The following is a 21,252-nucleotide window of genomic DNA, read 5'->3' as shown; positions in this document are numbered from 1 at the left end:
CAGGTACTTGCGCAAGCAACGTTTTCGGATGACCACAATCGCCTCCATCCTTACAGCACTGGACGATGGAGACTGGTTCGCAGCCCTCGATTTACAAGACGCGTACTTCCACATAACTATCCATCCGGCTCACCGGCGATTCCTCCGGTTCATGGTAGGCAACGAACACTTCCAATACAAGGTCCTACCGTTTGGCCTCTCCTGGGCCCCCAGAGTCTTCACCAAGACCTTGGCAGTGGTGTCAGCCTACCTGCACAGACAGGGGGTATTTATTTTCCCGTATCTGGACGACTGCCTGCTCAAAGGGGCCTCGAAGGGGGAGGTTCTGCGCATGATACGCGTCACAGCAAACACGTTCTCTTCACTCGGCCTGGTTATCAATCTGGCAAAATCAAAAATAGACCCCACACAGGACATAGAGTTCATAGGGGCTCGCATAAACTCAGTTACAGCGAGAGTATATCTACCAGAGGCTCGCTTTCGGGCCATCGGTTCCCTCGTGCAGGTCATCACCTTCAGCCCTACGGTGCCGGTCTTGACGTGCTTGCAGCTGCTGACCCACATGGCAGTGGCGACGTTCGTAGTACAGAACGCCAGGTTACACATGCGCAGCATGCAGCACTGGCTGGCGAGTGTATACAAACCGGCAGTACACACCGTTCACAGGGTGGTGTCGCCCACAGCTGGGGTGCGCAAATCCCTACAATGGTGGGTAAACCCCAGGAACCTGCTAACAGGGGTACCCTTCCACCAGCCGCAGATATCGGTTTTTCTCACTACAGATGCCTCCCTCATAGGGTGGGGAGCGCACATGGGCGAAGAGGTGACTCAAGGACTGTGGTCACCCACGGAACAGTCACTACACATAAATATACTGGAGCTCAGAGCAGTGTTCAACGCCTGCAGACACTTTCGAGACCACATACAAGGCAAAGTCGTCGGGATCAGTACAGACAATACCTCCACCATGTTTTATATAAACAGGCAAGGAGGAGCTCGATCCCGTGCCTTATGCGCGGAAGCAATCCGCTTATGGAACTGGTGCATCGCCAACAATATAATCTTGAAAGCCTCATACTTGCCTGGTGCGCACAATGTGAAGGCAGACCAGCTGAGCAGGCGTTTTGCACTCACACACGAGTGGCAGATCCGTCCCGATCTGCTACGGCCGATTTTCCACGCATGGGGTTTTCCCCAAATAGACCTGTTTGCCACTCAGCACAACAAGAAGTGCCCACGATTCTGCTCCAGGGCAGGACTGGGATGGGGGTCCCTGGGGGACGCGTTCGCGATCCCGTGGAGGGGCCCCCTGCTTTATGCGTTTCCTCCCACAGTGCTGATCCACAAAGTCTTGCAGAAAGCCAGGAGGGAAAGGGCCCAGATGATCCTGATAGTCCCAACGTGGGATCGACAACAATGGTTCCCCCTACTCCTGCGCATGTCGGACCGTCCACCGATGCCTCTTCCGGTGGCGCCGGATCTGCTCACGCAAGCCCACGGGTCCATAGTGCACCCGCACCCCCAAAGCCTGCGACTGCAAGCGTGGTTAATCCATGGCTCAGCTCCCTAGAGAGCACATGCACAGTGGAAGTACAGCAAGTCCTAGAAAGTAGCAGGAGGACTTCCACCAGGAAGACCTACAAGCGAAAATGGACTCGCTTCACGGCTTGGTGTTCTACCAAACAGCTGGCCCCCCTTTTGGTGCCTATACCTACAATACTAGAGTATTTACTGGACCTCAAGAGAGGAGGACTCTCGCTATCCTCGTTGAAGGTCCACCTTGCCTCCATCTCGGCGTTCAGACATGAGGAGGAAGGGCACACGGTGTTCGCCCACCCTATGGTTACCAGGTTCCTCAAAGGGTTGGTAACCTATACCCCCCTCGGAAACCGATTCCACCTTCGTGGAACTTGGACCTGGTGCTTACCACGCTAATGGGACCACCGTTCGAGCCCTTGGCCACGGTTCCCCTCCGCCTCCTTACAGTAAAGACGACCTTTCTTCTTGCCATTACGTCAGCTCGTAGGGTGAGCGAGCTCGCGGCAGTCATGGCAACGCCACCCTGCACTGTTTTTTCCAAGGAGGCAGTAACCATACGGCTGCATCCAGCCTTTGTTCCCAAAGTTTCTTCCGAGTTTCACATCAACGAACCTATTGTTCTACCCTCGTTTTATCCAAAGCCTCATAACTCCAACGAAGAGGCGCGCCTACACCTCCTGGACGTGAGGAGGGCGCTAGCCTTCTACGTAGACAGGACCAAGTCCTTCCGGAAAACGGATAGACTCCTAGTCTCCCTCGCTCCCAAATCGAAAGGAGAAGGTCTCTCCTCGCAGAGAATCTCACAGCACATTGTATCCTGCATAAAAATGTGCTACGAGCTCAAAAAGACTCCTTTATCAGCCACTCCCAGGGCTCATTCCACTAGGGCGGTGGCGGCATCAACAACCTTTTTCAAGGGCGTTGCGTTAAAAGACATTTGCAGAGCGGCGACCTGGTCATCCTACGACACCTTCGCCAAACATTACGCCCTTCACAGGGTATTCCAAGAGGATACCCGTCTCTCTGCAGCGGTCCTCTCGGGGACAAGCTGCACATAATCCGATTACCCACCTCCTATCTTGGGTTACTGCTGGGTAGTCACCTATTGTGGAGCACCCACGGGGACACTCGAAGAAAGAAAAGTTACTCACCGTAGTAACGGTGGTTCTTCGAGATGTGTCCCCGTGGGTGCTCCACTACCCGCCCATCCTCCCCACTTCGGATCTCTGTTAGTGTTTTGCAGGGGCACCCGAGGCGGTTGGTCGAGGAACTGGCGGGGACCGGATCGCGCACATGGCCAGGAGCGTGCAAGGGAGCGGCGCGCACCGGCGCATGCGCGGTCCGGCAGAAACTGCTTGGAAGATCCGATCTGCGGCGCCGGGCAAGCCCGACACCTATTGTGGAGCACCCACGGGGACACATCTCGGAAGAACCACCGTTACTACGGTGAGTAACTTTTCTTTCTTTCATGCGGAGAATGATCTGATCTTTGGTCTAAAATGAGTCTCCCCACTCTTACCCATAGACAGCCAGAACTTTGTGTGTTTAGGGAGACATTGGTGAATGCAGTTATGCCGGTTACAGTCACTGTTGGAGGAATTCTTTCCAGAGCCAAACTTAATCCATTTTCAGTGGAGTTACATTTTATATGTTGGTAAGAGGCCTTAATGTTTTATATATTGGTAAGAGAAACAGACCTGAGAGAGTCTTAAAAATGATTTATGAGTAGGAAAAAGACTTCAAGTATGTTTAATGTTTTACAAACCTACAAAGTGGGTTCTCAGTGACTACTTCTGCTGCATATTTCAAGTATTTTTACAACCACTTCTTCACAACTCTCCACCAAATCCTGTGCCTGAAACCTGAAGTTTCTAGGAATGCACATATTTTTCTATCAACTATTAATCACTGTGAAGCTCTCTTATAGGGAGCGGTTGACTTGTTTTGTTCAGGAATGATGATGAGTTCTTGTATTTCAAAAATTCAAACTGTTGAAATATGAGCTGATTATTTAGCCTAAAAGCAAGCCAGCCATTGACCAGGGAGTGGGGTTGAGAAATGTTTGAGGGCATTGTTACATGGTCAGTTGCACGACTGCTAATGTAGCTCAGCCCATCTTGATAGTTGTGGTCTCAGGTTGGTATTCCCTACTATGAGAAGGATTCATAGCATAGTTGGGAGGCCACAAATGTGACCAAATCTCCTAGGATATTGAGACTGGCTAATTCTATGATTTATGTCCCAGTTGGCATATAAATCCTATAGCATGAATCACTTGATAGGAATGTGGTTCTTTTGACAGGTTTAGGACAACACATTTTTATCCTTATCCTCAAACATTCTCACACACAGCAGTAGACTGTTGCATAGGTTTTTTTAATTTCTTTTCCCTCCAAACATGTAGCAACAGCCTTACGGTTCCTGTATCATCTTATTAATTTGTCCTAAAGTCTCATCAAATTAAGGGCATTCAAATCCTGTGTCCTACCTGTCTCTTGTGCCTGCAGATGTCCTTGCCTTACAACTTTCGAGTAAATTAAGAACTGGCAAAGAATAATACCCCACTGAAATAGGCTTATGGGCTTGGACTTTCAAAGGTGCCTGTGAATGATAGGTGCCTTGGCAGGTCGATACCATCCTTCCTTAGTGTTGGTCGAAAATCCCAGCTAAAGAGCATATGTGGGGGGCTGGGGGAGAAAGAGAGAGAGATTTATATACATTACTTGTCAGCCCTGTGCCTACGGTTTTCTCTACGCTAGGTGAGTTTTACCAGTATTCCCTTACAGGTGTTCTTCTACAGATAGTTTTCCAAGTGTGGATGCAAATATACTGGCAAGGCTGTGCTTTGTACAAATGTGGTAAAACCTCTGCCACAAGCAAAACAAGATATTCCGACAAAAGCACAGTTTTGCTGGAGTAGCTGAATTTACACCAGGGGCTTTTGCTGGCACAGCTGTATCAGTAGAGATCACATCTTTTCACATCTCTGACGTAGCTGTGCTAGCAGAATAGGATCCTTCTAGGTTTTGGTTAAAGCAGAGTGTCATGTCGTGTCGTACCTCGTTTATATGATGGGTGTTCTCTGATATAATTTAGAATTATACTGTCTCCATAGGCTGAGCCAACGTCACTCTGTACTCTCGCAAAAATAAGCCAAAAAATACCCACTGCCTAGGTATGGCCATTGTTTGTTTATATTTCTCTAAAGTGATTCTTTGACTCTGAAATACCAATGCGATATGACCAGGAAACAGAACTCTTTTTTTGCATAATACCTTACTGAATTTGGGGAGAGAGAGTAATAAACACGTGGATAATATTTCCCCAAAGAAACCAGTAAAAAATTGAGTAGACATAAAAACTCGGTTTCTGAAACACAAATAGTGACATATTGGCGAGTGAGTATGCAAATAAGACTGTGACATCAGTAGCCCAGTGACCTTTATTTTGCTGAGTACTCCTATTTTAGATTATTAGAAAAACCTGGTAATTTATGCACAGCTAATGCAGACTGACTTAAATCTTGTTCTGAATCTTGCACTACTCATCAGGGAAATTCAGGTAAACTTGTATTATCCTGCAGTTGGGCTTAACTGAGATCACGGAAGCCTACATGTAAGATCCCTTGAGCCTGTAGGTGAGTAGAAATTAGTGTGCAGATATTAGAGCTCTTGAGCAGCTTCTCATACAGGGAGAGCAGACATTGAGTTACCTAGAATATTTGAAAGAATGGAGAATATAAATAAGCTGTGAAGAACTAAGTGAAAGGTTGAGTTCATGCATACTATTAATTCATTATTCTTACTGTTTTTAATGGCTCACCATAAAAATACATGAAAGACATATTGTATATTGTGACCTGAAATAGGTGTACAGTGAATTGCTAGTCTAATAAGGAAGACTTTGAAAAGTGGTAAACTTTTGTTGAAGGATTGTAACATTAACAAATCAACATCAATAGCGGTCTTCTGTGCATGTCACTAGTATATCTTAGGCTGTAGAAACTTCTGTGGCTTCTTAGCACTTAGTCGTCGCTAGTCTTCTGGATGTTGTAGAGATCATTTCATAGCACATTCATATCACTCATTGATATCACAGCCAGTCTTACCCCTTATCAAATAAATTTTTGTGCACAATATTCTCATCTGGGTGTAAATAGGCATTCTGCCGATTTAAGCTAGAGGTAAAGAATCTTGGAAATCACCTCTAAATTCTTGATAGTCCTTCCTGCTTTGTATTAACATAACAAGGAAGAAAATCAATAAGAGAGAACTTTCCTGTCACATTTTCTCAAGTCTACCTGGGTCTCGCATGCAGCCAGGAAAATACATATTGAAAGCTAGCATGTTAAATAAAACAGCATTAACTCCTGCCTTCTCCTGACTTTTTCTGTTAGATCACATGCTTTGAATTAAACAACCCCTCCCACATTGTATTCATCCAAATAAGGAATGTGCTGCTGAAACCAGAACAGGAAGCTGTCTCGCTTCCAAGTGAAAGGCCAATGTATTCCAGCTTTTTTTGTGCCAGTACTTGCCAGTACTGAGTACCGGCACCTCAGCAGTCTCAACCATAGGATTGGCTCGGGGAGGAGGGGAAGGGACCTGGCTAATTACAAGCTCCTCTCTTTTCGCATAACAAGCACTGATTCCAGGTATGGTTTGCAGTCAGATCTTAGGTGGCCTGCAGTTTTTAGTGAGCTACCCAATGAAACAACAAAAACCTGACCAAATGAAAATCTAGAGAAGGAGCTGTGTAACTTGAAAGCCTGTCTCTTTTGCTAACAATAGTTGGCTCAGTACAAGAGTGTCTCATCTACCACCTTGTTGCTCTAATATCTCTAATATCTGCTCTACAGCCTTAACTAAGAGCCAGTTGGCTTTTAGCTCATGCGGCTAGGGCCTCGTGGCTTTAGCCCCTAAGGTTCCAGGTTCAGTGCCACCTGCCAACGATTGGCATTCGTTGGCTTTGCAATTGTGTAATGGAAGAATTTCCAAGTCATTTTTAGGAGTGCTTTTGTAAAGATAGTACAGCTACAACACTACAAATAAAAACTGATGTGAAGTGAGGGCAAAATTTGCCCACAATATAAGTTTGTGGTTCTGTAGGTGGTTGTGTATTGCTGCTGCTAATTACTGTAGTACAAGAATTTTAATGAGCTGGGATAAAAGTAATTTTCAGCCCTTGTGAGATGACTGGCTTGTTTCTGTAGTTAAAAGCAGAGCCAAAACATCACTGTTCTTGTGCATCCAAGTTCCCATCTGCCATTTCACTCCATCCACTAGATAGCACAAGGTTAGGATGCACTCCAGACATTGGCACATAATGTTCTGATTCCTATGGTTACAAAGGAGTTTAATATTTCATGTTCCTCCTCTTGATGCCCTCGAGTTAATATCCTCAACTACCCATTTTTTTTGAGTAGGTCCTGTAGCAAGATTGTTTGGCATGCAAGTAAGCATATTTTTCTGTCCTGTCCACAGTGCAGAAGCTGTGCAGTGGTTGAGCCAAGCTGATCCAACTTCTCCAACAGTGTAATGTGTTTTCTATTACACAAGAGGTCTAGGATTGTGGATCAAGGGAAAATATGATTAGGATTTCAGTGGATCCATTAAATCCCCATGAAAAGATGCATGAAGTGTGCCCTAGACTCCTGAAAGCTGATCCAGGCCCACTGAAGTCAGTTGAAAGACTTGTTTTTGACAACTTTTTGACTGTTCTCAGTGAGCGCTTTTGAAGATTAATATCTTTCAGTTAACTTTCAGTTTAGATTACTTTGAGTTTTCCCTGTGTTTTCCATGCTCATTGTCCCACAGCAGCCAAGCAATATTTTTCTTCATCTTCACGTGTGTGCGTCAGAAATTTTGCACCGAATTTCATCCTGAATTTGGCCTTTCCTAACTTATTCATAAATCCCTTTACAATCAGGTTTTGTTTATAACAATTGGGTTAATGCAGCCGTGTCTTTGAAAGCATGACTGGTATTACTGAAATCTGGACAGAGCGCTATATGGATACCAATAAATATATTCTTATAAAGAACTCAGTGAGACAGCAAACTGGTTAAGTAAGCTAAATAATGTAAGCCAGCGGCACCGAAACCACTGAGAAGGGAGAGTGAAGTCTGCTCTACAGCCTTAACTAAGAGCCAGTTGGCTTTTAACTCATGCGGCTAGGGGCTCATGGCTTTAGCCCCGAAGGTTCCAGGTTCAGTGCCACCTGCCAACGACCGGCATTCGTCGGCTTTGCAATTGTGTGATGGAAGAATTTCCAAGTCATTTTTAGGAGTGCTTTTGTAAAGATAGAATACTGTGTGCTTGAAACTGTATAAGTATTTAGGAAAACAGAGCACAGCTCTGTAAATCCATTGGCCCAGGACATATGAAAAATGCTTTTGGGTCCCTGATGACCAGGCATGTTGAGGAGCTCCGTTTTACATTTTTTTTTTTTTTTTTTTTTTGCCTAAAATACATCCTTTCTAGTAGCAATACCTACAACACCACTCCTTGCAGTGTCAAGGTTTTCCTTGCTTTCCCCCCCCTCCCCCCCCCATCCAGGTATTGATCGAGCCTAATGTGGCACGTGTGCGTGTGAGGTAGGATCAGATGCTGTAAATTATATGGCTACAGAGGGAGCCTTAGAACATCTTAGGCTTGTTAACGCTAAAAATGCTATTGCAGCGCTGCTGCAGCTGCATCGCTTCAGCTAGACGTTTCCCTATGCCAACAGGAGGGACTCTCCGGTTGGTTTGGTACTTCATTTCCTCAATCGGGATGGGTGGATGAAAGCTTGTGTCAATTGAGCACTATTTACACTGGAAGATAGATTGGCTTACCACCTCGGTGATCTAGGGACCTGAGGGACTTAATTTTCCTCGCCTAAATCAGGCCTCCAGAGAGCAGTTCTGCTGATGGGGTTGTAGTCTTAAAGATTGAGACTGACTGGGAGCCAAAAGCTTTATAGAGTTGTAGGTTGTCATGTGCACATAACTCTACCTCTGTGTGCCCCCATGTCTCCTAAAATAGGAGAAATAATATTTATAAGGCCTGTTTGTGGTAAGTTGCTGTAAAGGTTAAGGAAAGCACCTTCTCTTCCTTTGTGGGTGCACAAAAGAGCTTATCACAACTTATCCCAGAATGCACATAATTTCGCTGAGCCACTGTGAAGCTTAATTGGTAAATGTTTGTTCAGCTCTTTAAAAAACATAGAGCACTTAATATCTTGATTTCAGCTGCCTGGCACCTGTTAAAATCAGGCTCTGGGAGTCTCAAGGGAGACACCCCAAATGTGTAGACCCCTCTGAGGGTGGAAAAAGTGTGTGTGTGTGTGGAGGGGTGCAGTTTATCCAAGGTCAAACAGTAATTCTTTGTGAGCTGGAACAAATTCAGCTCTCCTGACACACCCAGTCTTATGCTTTAGCCACAAGACCATCTTTCCCACCCTGAGTCACCCAGTGTAAATGTAGTCAGCAACCAGATGTGTGTGTTTGACTGATCTGTAGTCCACTAAATACTATTCAAGCGTTTATCTGTGGGTTTTTCCCTTTTATGTCTGTATATCTATCTAATACTGATTCAAATCCTCTACTTGTAATTTCCCTACCCTCCTTGTCTGGGGGAGGGAAGATCGTAAGTAAATTAAAAATTCCCATAGTCAGAAAAGAGCCCCAGCCTGAAATTGAGAATCTTGCTACTTCAACTAACTTTTAAAGGAGACCTGCCAAGGATTTTTGTATTTAAATTGGTTTTGTGCAATTTTTGCTGCCTGATAAGGTGTAAAAAATCTCTCAAAGTTTTAGTTTCTAGAACAGGGTTCTTTCCTCGCTTGTTTTTACCTTAGAAATAACCCAAAGAAGTCGTCATCATCATCAAAAACCATGGGCTCAGCGCCCATTGGTGTCTGATGCCTCTCTCGCTATTTCCTTCCGTCTTTCCCTATCCAGTGCAGAGTGGCTTAGTTTCTGTAGACTAGCTCCGCACCAGTTTACTATATCATCTATCCATTCTCTGTGGGGTCTGCCTCTCCTATTCGAACCATCCATTTTGCCAAATACTAGAGTCTTGATTTTCTTATTTGTGTTCGTCGTTCATTCTGCAAATATGTTCAAGTAGTTGTAGCTTCTGTTTTATAACCTTCTGCAGCAGGTTCTCTTTCGGCTGTATCTTCCCATATAATTCCTCATTGGTGACCTTCTGCATCCATCCTATTCTCAGAATCTTTCTATAACAATTCCTTTCAAACGCCAGTATTCTTCTTTTCAAACCTTTCGTTATCACCCATGTCTCACATCTGAACAGCATAATGCTGAATACACACATTTTCAAGACGCCCAGCTTTGTTCTGAAGCTAATTGCTTTACTTTTCCAGCTCTTATCCATCACTTTCAAACTCGCTCTTGCTTTCGCTATTCTAGTCGCTATTTCCTTCTTAAATCTCGATCGTACGTTATGTTGCTCCCCAGATATGTGAACTTCTCTACATTTTCCAGTTCAATACCATCGACACTGATCTTCCTTCCTTTTCTCCAAATACCATTGTTTTAGTCTTATCTATGTTCATAATCGGTCTGTACCACTTCCCTTCTTCATTTAACACCCGCACCATTTTCGCTAGCTTCTCCTCATCTTCCTCAATGATACTAGATCATCGGTGAACCTGAAGTTAATTCTTTTCCCGTGCACAGATATCCCTTCTACCTCTTCCTTGATCTTGTCCATCGCTCTCTCCAGATGTGCGATGAAGATACTTGGCTATATTGGATCTCCTTGTCTCGTACCTCCACTTGTTTTAAACCAACTTCCCAACTCCCTGCATGTTCCCACCGCTGCTTCCACATTATCATTAATATCCTTCAACAACCATATCAGTCTGCTATCCACTCCATATGACTCCAACACCGCCCAAGTCACTTTCTGATCTACAGTGTCAAATGTCTTTTGAAAATGGATGAAGCAAGTGTGTACTTGTTGTTGTTCAGTCGTTTCACTGCTTTTTCTACTTCCTCCGAAATATCAGTCTCGCTGTTGGTGGTCGGGGAGGTCTTTCTGAGACACTCGGGTCCAGCTGTGCTTTGTATAGATCGGTGCAATATCTCCTCCATCGCTGCACAATCTTCTCCCTGTTCATGAGCACTTCTTCGTTCTCATCTTTGATCGCCGCCATCTGCTTCGGTTGCCATATCCTATTAATATTCCTAATTGTTTTATACACCTCCCTGGTCTTACATTTGCCGTAATACCTCTCAATATCTTCACATTGCTCTTCTAACCATTTCTCCTTATCCTTTCTGGCTGCTTTCCTTACCTCATTGCATTTCATCCTATATTGCTGTTCTGCCATCTCAGAAACATCTCTTCTGATCTTCAACGCTCTCTTCTCTTGAACCGACGTCAGTGTCTGCTGGGTAATCCACTTCTTATTGATCTTTTCTTTTTCTGGAACAGTCTGCTCAATTGCCTCTTCTCTTGCGATGGCTGTCCCTGCCACTCTTTTTTTTTTATCTCTAGCTTTCTCTGTAGCGATATTCTTAATCTTCTCTTTGAGCGCTGTTCTGTATGCATAGCCTCACCACATTTCTTCTTTTCTTAAATGGCGTCTTACGTTTTCTTTTGAGTTTTATCTTGATGTTTGCAATCTCTAGACTGTGATCCGAGTCTGTATTGGCTCCTTGGAAAGTTCAGCACTGCTGTACTGATGGTATCCATCTTCTTATCAAAATCCATATCTGTCATGTTCTTGGACTTCCCGTCTTTCAATTGCCACGTCCACTTCCTACAGTCTTTTTTTTGTTGGAATCTCGTGTTGCAGATCACCATCTCATGCTCTGTAGCAAACTCAAGCAGTTTCTCACCTCGTTGGTTTCTTTCTCTACATCCAAACCTTCCCATGACTCTGTTCCAACCTTCGTTATCTGTTCCAACCTTTGCATTCCAATTTCCTCCGACGATCAACACATCTTTCTTTTGGTATCTCCTCCGTCTTTGTCAAATCTCTGTAGAATAGATCAGTCTCTTCACCCGTACTGTCCGACGTGGGTGCATACACCTGATTGACCTGAGATGTTGAACGGCTTTGCTTCGAATCACGTGACCATTCTTGCACTCACCGGTTTGTATCTTAATAATGTTCTTCTAGTTGTTTGGCTAAGAAGAATCCAACTCCTGCGTCATGCTTCATTTCGTTTCCTGTCCAAGTGACCTCTCAACCACATACATCTCCTGATCCCATCCAACACATCTTTCCCAGTCCAAGTATATCACAACAGTATCTCCATCTCCTTCCGAAGCAGTTCTGACTTTTCCAGTTGCTCACAGTGTTCGGACGTTACATGTTCCGATGGATAGCATTTGTGTTAGCTGCAATTTTCTTTCAGTAGCCAACTTGTCGACCCAACGCCGATCACTCGATTGGTATCGCGGACCTTGTTTATCCAGGCGACGTCTGAGCCGGCATCTTTTAACATTTAGTTGTACTGGCGTCAGATTTCATTCGTATTTGTTGTTTGACAGTCAGCGCATGGACACACATCTGACCAACCCTCCTCCTTCATTCAGGCTTGGAACTGGCATGGAGCTCTCAGTGGCTTCATGGTGGAGTTCCAAAGAAGTGCCAAGTGACTTTTTCCCTGATTTTACAGAAATGTCCTTTTTAAGGGTGCTAGAGCATGCTTGGTGGAGGGCTTGCCCTTTACCTGAGTGGCCCAGGGGAGTGTACCTTTAAGAATGTCCATTGTCCTATTTATAAGTTTGGTTATTTAAATTTTACTTATAGCTATGTCTACACTACAGCAGAGAGCATGCTTCCCATGCAAATAGACAGGTGCACTGGCAGGGCTTGAGTTAGCATGCTAAAAACAGCTGTGTGAGTGTTGCAGCTAAGATAAATTCAGGCTAGGCACCCAAACACAGTAGTAGGGGTTTGGGTAGGCTTGAAAGCCTGAGCTGCAGTAGGTCTACATCTGTTGTTTTTAGCATGCTAGCTTGAGCCTTGAGAGTCCAAGTGTGTCTACTGGCATTGGGAGGTTCATTCCCCACTGGGAAGACATAACCCTAAAGTCTTGTGGGAGAGATGAATTTTTAATGTTAAAAGTAAGCAGGCAACAAAAAAGAAAAAGAAAAAAGCATTGGTTTCACGAAAACCACCTTTTACTCTTTCTCTGTACATCATAACCTAAACCCAAAGGTGTTTTTCCTTCCTATGGGCTACGCTTAAAACTGAACGATGTCTAACATCCAGTAAAATGACCCATTTTTCCCAGACTCCCTAGATCTCTTGCATTTTGGCATTACTGTGCTGAAAACAACCCTCTTTGAGCTATCAGCATTACATAAGCACTTTGACTGAAATTTGTAAGTAATACCATTAATTGGATGTTCCAGACAGATTATTTGAACTTACCTAAGCAGGGATCAGAACCCTCATGACATCATCTTTATTTGTTCTGCATTTTAAAGCAGCCGATTTGAACTGTTAGCTGAATTCAGACAAAGATGGGTATGTCAGGTGAAGTTCTGTAAAGGATTAACACTAATCCATGAGACTGTCCAGTAACAAATATGAAGATCTTGGAAGTAGCTCCACAGTTAAAATTACATTCAGATTAGCAAAACAAAACAGCAGAAATGTAGCACTTTAAAGACAGACAAATGATTTATTTGGCAAATCATTTTGTTGATCTTTAAAGCGCTACATTTCTGCTGTTTTGTTTTGTTGGAGTACAGACGAACATGGCTACCTCTCTTTTACTAATTAAGGTTAGCTATTAGACTAGGACTAAAATCCCTTAGATGAACAGTTAGTGAATTCGGTCTACAAACTTTTCACATTAGCCCTTCATAAGTCATTTCAGTTTACTGACTTCCTTCCCCTGCCCTGAAAAAATTTGGTCGAGGGAAGAAATGTGCATTTAGCAGTATTTTTCTTGAGAATCTTGCTCTGTGCTTGCCTCTCTTTGACGAGAATAAGCTAGTCCTCAGCCACCAAACTCCTCTATCTGCACAGAGCCTGCTGAGCTGGAAGAGCAGATTAGCCGGCTGGGAGAGCTCTGAGGAATGCTGCGGTAGATAGGGCTTTGAGGGGTCAGGGAGAAGATGAGTGGGATAGCTGGTGAAGAATCACTTGCTGCTGCCTTGACTGTCCCATGCAGTGAAAAAATAAGAGCCTTGAAAGATTTAAAGGATGGTCCAACATCTTCAAAATTGTGGGCCACCTGGATACAACATCTAAAGTTCAGGGGTCAAATATGATGATTTTTATGTTGTAAGACTGAGGGTAATGGTATGTAAAGATTCTTAGATTATGAAGCCTGGCAGCTTTAACACTAATACTCTGTTGGGTAAAACAGTGCTGCAATAGAGCAGCTTTCTTGTACAAGGAAGAATTTATTTCCTCCAAAGCTGCACGAAAAATATCTGATAACCAAATAGACGTGTACAAGCAGAAAAAGTTAAAGATGAGGAGACATTAAATTTCTCTTGAAATAGTACTAGTTTTATTCTTCCTTAGTAGTGGGAATTCTGGGAGTGAGGGTCGTCTTTCACCAGACTATCCATACCGTGATTAATGGTGGTAGCAAGTCGAAGAGATGCATCCAGTGCTTCATTTCCCATTTGGTTTCAGGTCTTGGATTTCACTTGTTTCATCACAGAAAATGTCCTTTCACATATGAAAGTACTGCCGAACATTGACTTTTTCTTGAGTGCAAAGTAGGTATTGTCCACTGATTCATTAGCCTTCTCTGATGCTAATTATGTCAGCCATGTGACGTGAAATGAAAATGGTGGTTACTCTAACTCTGCATCCCAATATTAATCCCAGTTCCTTCAGTTTTCTTTGAGACTGAAATTGAAATTCTGCAGTGTCTAGAAAACCTGCAGATTTTGCAGTGGACAAAATTAGTTACTGGAGAGGGATGACAGCCGGGGAGTTGACTTGGGACAGTAGAGACAAGTAGTTGTCTATGATTTACCTATTCTGGGGATCCACAGAGATGTCATTTTCTAGGACTGTCATTTCAGCACTAAATTTACCATCTAAAAATTAATTATAAAAACCAGACCTTCTAGATTATGAGGCTTAAGAATGAGCAGTTCCAAGACAGGTTTGTTGTTGAATAGATGCTGGTTGTCTTTATTCTGTAGAAACAGTAAAGTTAGACAGCAAGGGTGCATGCGGTGTGGCTTCAGTGTGAGGTCTGGCCTACACTTAAAAATTGGATTGACCTAACACTCACACAGGGCTATGAAAAACTTTGTGTCCCAACCTCATAGTTAAGTAGACCTTATTCCAAATTTTTCCATTGACCTAGCAACTGCCTCTTGGAAAGACAGATTAACTACATTGATGGAAAGAAGTCCTTTCATCAATGTAGGAAAGGTCTATGCTGTGGTGTTACAGCACAGTGTAGATATACCCAGGGAGAGGAGGTGTAAATGTTGTCTTCAGGTGACTAAATCTTGAAGCAAAACAGATAGAATAGAAGGGCAGAAGCCAATTAATTGCGGCTGTCCTTCTGTTTCCATGGAAATAGTTCTGTTTTATGACAAGGGAATATCAAACCAAAGGAACTGTTTGAGCTATGTGTTGTCACGTTTTTTTCTGACTCTGAAGACGTTTGGGAGAGGGGCTTGGGTGAATAACTGTTGGTGTTGGAAATTGGCTAAAATCATTCTCTTGTAGATGTTTGAAAGAGATTATTTCAATGACAGGAGTATCGCATTTCCCTTGAAACCTGCATTATTTTTCATAGATTACCTTGCCAACCACGGCCGGCTGAGTGAGCCTGAGGCCAGGCGCAAATTCTGGCAAATCCTCTCTGCGGTGGAGTATTGCCATAGCCGAAAGATTGTGCACCGTGACCTCAAAGCTGAAAATCTCCTGCTTGACAACCACATGAACATCAAGATAGCAGGTACTCTGAATACAACTGATTCTGAATAATACCTTATTTGTACCCCTGGCAGTTTGTAGTCTTTTCCAACAAATCATTTTCTGTTGCTCAAGAGAGTCAGCTAGTAGTCAGAAGTGGAAAGGCAAAAGAGGGCAATATACTTGATCATTTTGTATTTGTTGGTAATTTTTTGATGATGCCAATGAACAACTAAAAATAACTCCTAGTTTAGTTCTTTTTTTGTCTCTGGGAAAATGGAACTAATTTGTAGAGTTGTAATGTGGTATATTTTTTTCAAGAATGGGAGGGTAGTTATAGTGTCATGACACCTCATTAACACTGCCAGATGTGCAGGTTAAAGCAGAAATAATCAAATAACTTCTTTCAACATCAAAAAGCTCAAAATGGAAGCTTGCTGGGTTTTTTATCATGCATTATTTCATTCTAATGCATTTAGACACAGCAGATGTTGTATGCAATGGGATAATTTTGCTGCTTGTTTACCTCATTATGATTCCAAGAACCCTTCCAGACTGATAGTTGCTCTGATGCACTGTATGGGAAAGGGTTGGTTGACACCCTGATGTGGAGAACTGTTATACTTCTGTGATTAGCAGTAGCTGAGCAAGGGAGGAGTGTCTTCAGTAAGAGGCTGCACTGGAGTGAAGTAAAACTTGCCAGTTCTGAAAAGAAAACTCAAGGAGACTTTCAGTTGGCTGACAAAACTACAGCAATGCTCTTGTAAATTACAAAGCCGCACAATAGACTTGTTTTGTTTTAAATTGGCTTGTTCCTTTTTTGAAGTGTAAAGAAAGTGGCCTGAACAGTTTTTTTTTCAGTTTTAAATAAACCAAATTGTAGGGGATTCCCTTTGTTTGTCTACAAGAAATGCAAGATTTATCTAGGCTAGAATATTCTGATGGCTGGAGAACTTGTGAAATGGAAACATCTTAAGAACCAAGAGAAAGAAATTGAGGGACTGAGAGGGGGGGAGAGAGATGATTTTTTTCCAGACTGTTTAGAGTTTTTTAACCCCTACTTGCCCTAATAGAATTTTTGATGAACGAAGCCTTTGTTAAAGTTCCAGCATGTTGATCCTTTGAATAAAGGTGCTAGAGCTTCCAGTAAGCATCCCTGAGACCCAGAAACAAAAAGGAGGGAAGAACCAAACACGTATGTGTGTTTCTCTCGAGGGTTAGCGCGCACACATGCGCACACAATCAGGAAAATCCCTTAAGCCTTCCAGGCCGTCTTATCCAAAAACGCAAAGGAAACCAATTCAGTTTAAAAAAAAAAAAAAAAATTGACATGTCCCCGTTTGGAAGAGACCTGTTGCATTAATGAGAGTGCCATAAAAGAGATGATAAAGAGGGGAGGATTACTTTAGTACTTTCCGAGTGCTTTCTTGCAACAGATACAGTCTGATATCAGAATGGGATTTTTCTGCTAGGCTGAGAAACGTTATTTTGTCATCTGCGTCTTCTGTGCTGGTGGGTTTCCAGGCTCCTGAATTCTGTCATTTTGTATTGACGTGCTTCATGTGTGATAATGGAAAGACGACGGAAGTATATTTTCAATCCATAGCAGTGTAGGCATAACCATGTCGCATAAAAATGAGTTTTCTTCAGAGACGGCTTCTCGGCAGCAATATAATGATGCATAAAATATCTACAGGATATACTGTAGTAGAGGTTATAATGATTGATAATGGTAAAAGACAAAGCAGGGATGATGCCAAACACCCCCCAGGTTTCCACCTCCAAACTTCATCTCAGCTCTGCTGCCCAGCACCATCTATAAATAATTTAATTCCTCTGTAGAACAGCGTGTTTACTCTAATTGGGGCCGGGGGGTGGGGGGGGAGATGAGAATTAAAAGATGACATTTTCAGCATTAGCTTGTGTGTCATATCTGTGTGGCAATATAAAGAAGTAAAAGCCAAAGGTTTGCAAAGATACAGTAAGAGAGCCAAAGAGGCAATACTCAATGCTATCCCTACAGCACGATACTGGGATGTTTGCACCAAAGACAGGGATCACCTCTCTGGTTTGTTTTTCTCTCAAAAATACTTCAGGTGATCTAACATGCAACATATTCACTGTGTTAGCATGAAATGAAAAATTTCAAATTTATTTTGAGCAAGCCACATCTGTACCATATGGCCATGGCTGATTTCCCTTTCCCTGTGTATTGAAAACTTTATAAAAAGGATGGGCAAAAAGGTAAACTGAAAGCTGTGAAGTATATTTGATTTCAATGTATGGTGACTGCAGAAACTTCCTGCCTGCTCCATACCATCGATAGAAAGAACTAGAAGACACTTTTAATCAATGAAAGAATCTGTATTACAGTAAACTGTTTGATAGGTGGCAACCCTGGGACAGAGAGGTTGCCGGATAGTGAAATATTCTGCTAAATGGAGAGCTGCAGGGAAGAGACACAGGCAGTGTTTCCGTTGTTGTAATAGTATTGAGTTTGTAATACTAATCCTTTTTGGGCCCGCTCTCTGCTAGTCAGCCCCACCATCTGGGACATCCAACCACACATCCCAGTTCTGCCATGGAAGAACAAGTTGTCAACTGCCCAGCTGCATGCTCCACCATAACTTGCTGATGTGTCTCGGTAGTTAATTTGCTGACAAATCTGTGGCCCAGCTCAAAGATGAAGACACTGCATCCCCAGAAATCCTGTTTCCAAAATGTACGCTGAAATATTTGTGAGATTGTCACCTTTGCTGCTCAGCGCTACTCTCTTCCCCTGACGCAAGAGGAAGGACTGCAAGGTACAGGTTTTTGCTTTCAAGTTGCTCCAGAAAATGGAGAGCTGTCCAGGAAACTTTTCTCAATGGGATCTTTATGTAAGGTAGTTAAAAGTTGAGCCTAGGGAGCACATGAAGCTGGAGATGATGGTTTTGAAGGGATTATTTTCCATAGTTTTTTATACATGAATAAATCCAAACAATGTTTTAAATAACAAACATATTCACAGGGCCCTCCAATTTAATTTTATGTTGTTAAAAATTACTAGGGAATTTATCATTATGTCCATTACAAAAAAAAAAAAAAAAAAATTGGGTGCAAAAAGCTAACATCAGTTTTTTGAGAAGCATCTGGGTAGTCAGACAAGCAACAGGTAAAGAAAAGTAAGAGTATTGAAAATAAAGCAATTGCTTTATTTTCAATACTCTTACTTTTCTTTACCTGTTGCTTTTTTCCCTTAAATAAGCGTTTCTTAAAAAAGCGATAGCATTAAGCTATCATGGATTTCATGAGGTGTACATTAACAATTCGTACACATGTACATGGGTGTACCTTCCTTACATTGTGTACTTGGCCTTACTTCAACATAGAACTTTGTATTTTCACTGACACTAATTTACTGTTAACATAAACATATACATTGGATTTCCTTTGCTTTGTCGTGTACTTGAGTGATGTAAAACTTGGGTGAAAATTGGTCAAAATCAAATAATCACTTTTGAAGAACTTGGGAATTGATGGGTAAAAACTGAAAACAAAATGGCTTTATCTATTGACCAGAGAGAACATCTGCTTGCAGAGGCATGAGGTTAGGGTTGTTGCAGTGTAAAAATCAGAAGGAAATTTCATAGTGCATTAGTTTTTAGTGCAAACCACACAATCCCATTGCTCCTTACCAGGATCCGTTTGCCTCAGGGAAAAAGTCACACTGACTTTATTCTTCCAATTTTTTGCTTGTTTTTGAAGCATCTGTGAGGACTAGAGTACAGATTGCTTGCTTGTTCTCTATGGCTTCACCAAATAAAATCTGTGTGCTCTGTCAAGGTCCATGGGACAATAAGCACAGCTTTGAGCCAGGGTGAAACAGTGAGAAGCTCTCTGTATACTTCCAGCCCCTGAGAGCTTGGATTAAGATCTTTTATAGACTGAGAGTCTGCAGAGATCATATCAGCTTGATGGCAATTGTGGCTGAACCAAATTAGATAGGAGTGACTATTATTTTGAAATAGATTTGCACTGCTGGCTTGTCTTGCTGGTGGACAGTAAAATATGCATTGACGTCACAATGGCTGATCAGTATTCAGTTCATGAAGTGCATCAGGTTTTTTCCTACCGCATTCATACCTTTCCTTTATCATCACCTCAAAATTGTCTGCTTCACTCATGTTACCATCATAACCAAAGGTCCATGAGCATCCATGAAGCCAGGCAGGTTGAATTCTGTTGGTAGTTTCCAAAAAGTGGATTAATTTAACCCTGAAGCCATTTGTGCTTCAGCAGAAGGATTTTATAGCTGTTCATTAGACCCCACCTCAGAGTATTGATTGTGCACCAAAAAAAAAAAAAAAAAGAGGTTGTCTTTTTTATTTCAGGATATTGTCTTTCCACTTCTCAGCTTGAAATTTGGTTTAAAATCTTAGTGTGGTGTTTCCTTTTTTAACAAATCCTCATATAACCAATGTGAACACAAAAATTACACACCTTAGATCAAGATCTTTTTAGTTTAAGTAGCTAATTGTTTTAAAGGAAATAACAAGGACTAGAAGCAAAATGCCAAGATCGTTCAGGCCAACATTTGTAGACGGCAAAAACATAGAATTTGCACAGCTGAAAACAAAGCTGTGAATGATTTTATAATAGACGCATGGAAGTAGGCAAAGATGAAGAAGATCAAGATCACTCTATTCAATATCATCAGTCCTTATATCCCGTCCAAAGGAGCCCTTCTAAGGGTGGCATAAGGTTCTATCAAAGGTCTACTCTTGAAGACTACGAGTGTTCTTTAAATCTCTTTGCGAGATCTTGGATTAGAAATATTTTTAAAAAAAAAAAAGTCATGTTATGTTAAAGGGACAATCTTTGATCCAAGATGAAGTCTGATTGTAGCAGAACAGCATTTGCAAGACACAGACACCCAGAACTGAAGAGCCTTATTGTTTTGTATTTACTCGAGTACCAATTACACTAATGCTCTTATCAAAGGAAATTAATCAGGCTACCCCATCGTATACTTCAAATGTGGGGCCATATACAATGCTCTGTCTGAAGGGGGAAGGGGGCTTTTTTGTAGACCTTTTAAAGAATGATGTTAATATATAGGATTTAGTATTCAAAATAGGAAGACAATTCAAGTCTAGAGAGAGAGAGAGAGAGAGAGAGGGAGTAGGTTTTTTTAATTACAAAGATATGGCCTACTAGCTGATAGTGAACTCATGCCACTGGTTCAAACAGGTAATTATCTTGTCCAGCAGTGGATTTGTAAAGATCTGAGCAATCTTCTGGAATGTGTATATTCCTAAATGTGTGAATTTGCATTATATGGCTTGAACTGTACCCTATTGCCAGTGCATACCATTTTTCAGCATTGTTTAAAACCAGCGGGAACTTATATGGTCCTTAAAAACTCAAGTGAAAAGAATTGAGGTGGTCGGATAGGAGACAAGAAGCAGTATAGTAATATCTGGTCTTGTGTGGAGGTTGCATACTGGGCAAGCTCTGTGTAAGTCAAATTTTACATAAATTGGGGGGTTGGGAAGATCCCTGGAATTCACTTGACTGGGGGCACGGGCAGCTGGAGTCTCTGCAGAGCTCTGCTGCTCCCTGGCTTCCCCCAGCTGGAGGAGGTGTGGGCAGGAGGCACGCCGCCCTCAGCTTCGCGCAGCAGGAGGGCATGCAGCTGCTTGCGGGAGAAACCTGTGCTGCAAGCAGCTGTGTACGCACTGGGCTCTCCCAGCTAGGGGAGGCTGATCCTGATATGCCCTTAGCTCAAATTAATGGAAGTTAAGTGCAAATCGAAATTGCATTTCTCAAGGGTTTACTGTTTGTAATCTGCAGCTATGACAACTC

General features: G+C 42.6%; 1 protein-coding gene across 1 annotated transcript in view; it reads left to right on the top strand.

The window, feature by feature from the left end:
* SIK2 (salt inducible kinase 2) overlaps window positions 1–21,252 on the top strand; it is a 97,168-nt gene that overhangs the window by 29,201 nt on the left and 46,715 nt on the right. The window contains exon 4 of the mRNA XM_074976756.1: window positions 15,287–15,448. Within this exon, the coding sequence (XP_074832857.1) occupies window positions 15,287–15,448 (162 nt within the window). The remainder of the gene's footprint in view (window positions 1–15,286; window positions 15,449–21,252) is intronic.

This window comes from Carettochelys insculpta, chromosome 25, assembly GCF_033958435.1.
Source record: "Carettochelys insculpta isolate YL-2023 chromosome 25, ASM3395843v1, whole genome shotgun sequence".
Lineage (NCBI taxonomy): Eukaryota > Metazoa > Chordata > Testudines > Carettochelyidae > Carettochelys > Carettochelys insculpta.
Note: the sequence above shows the minus strand (reverse complement) of the source record. Positions and strands in the feature narration are given on the sequence as shown.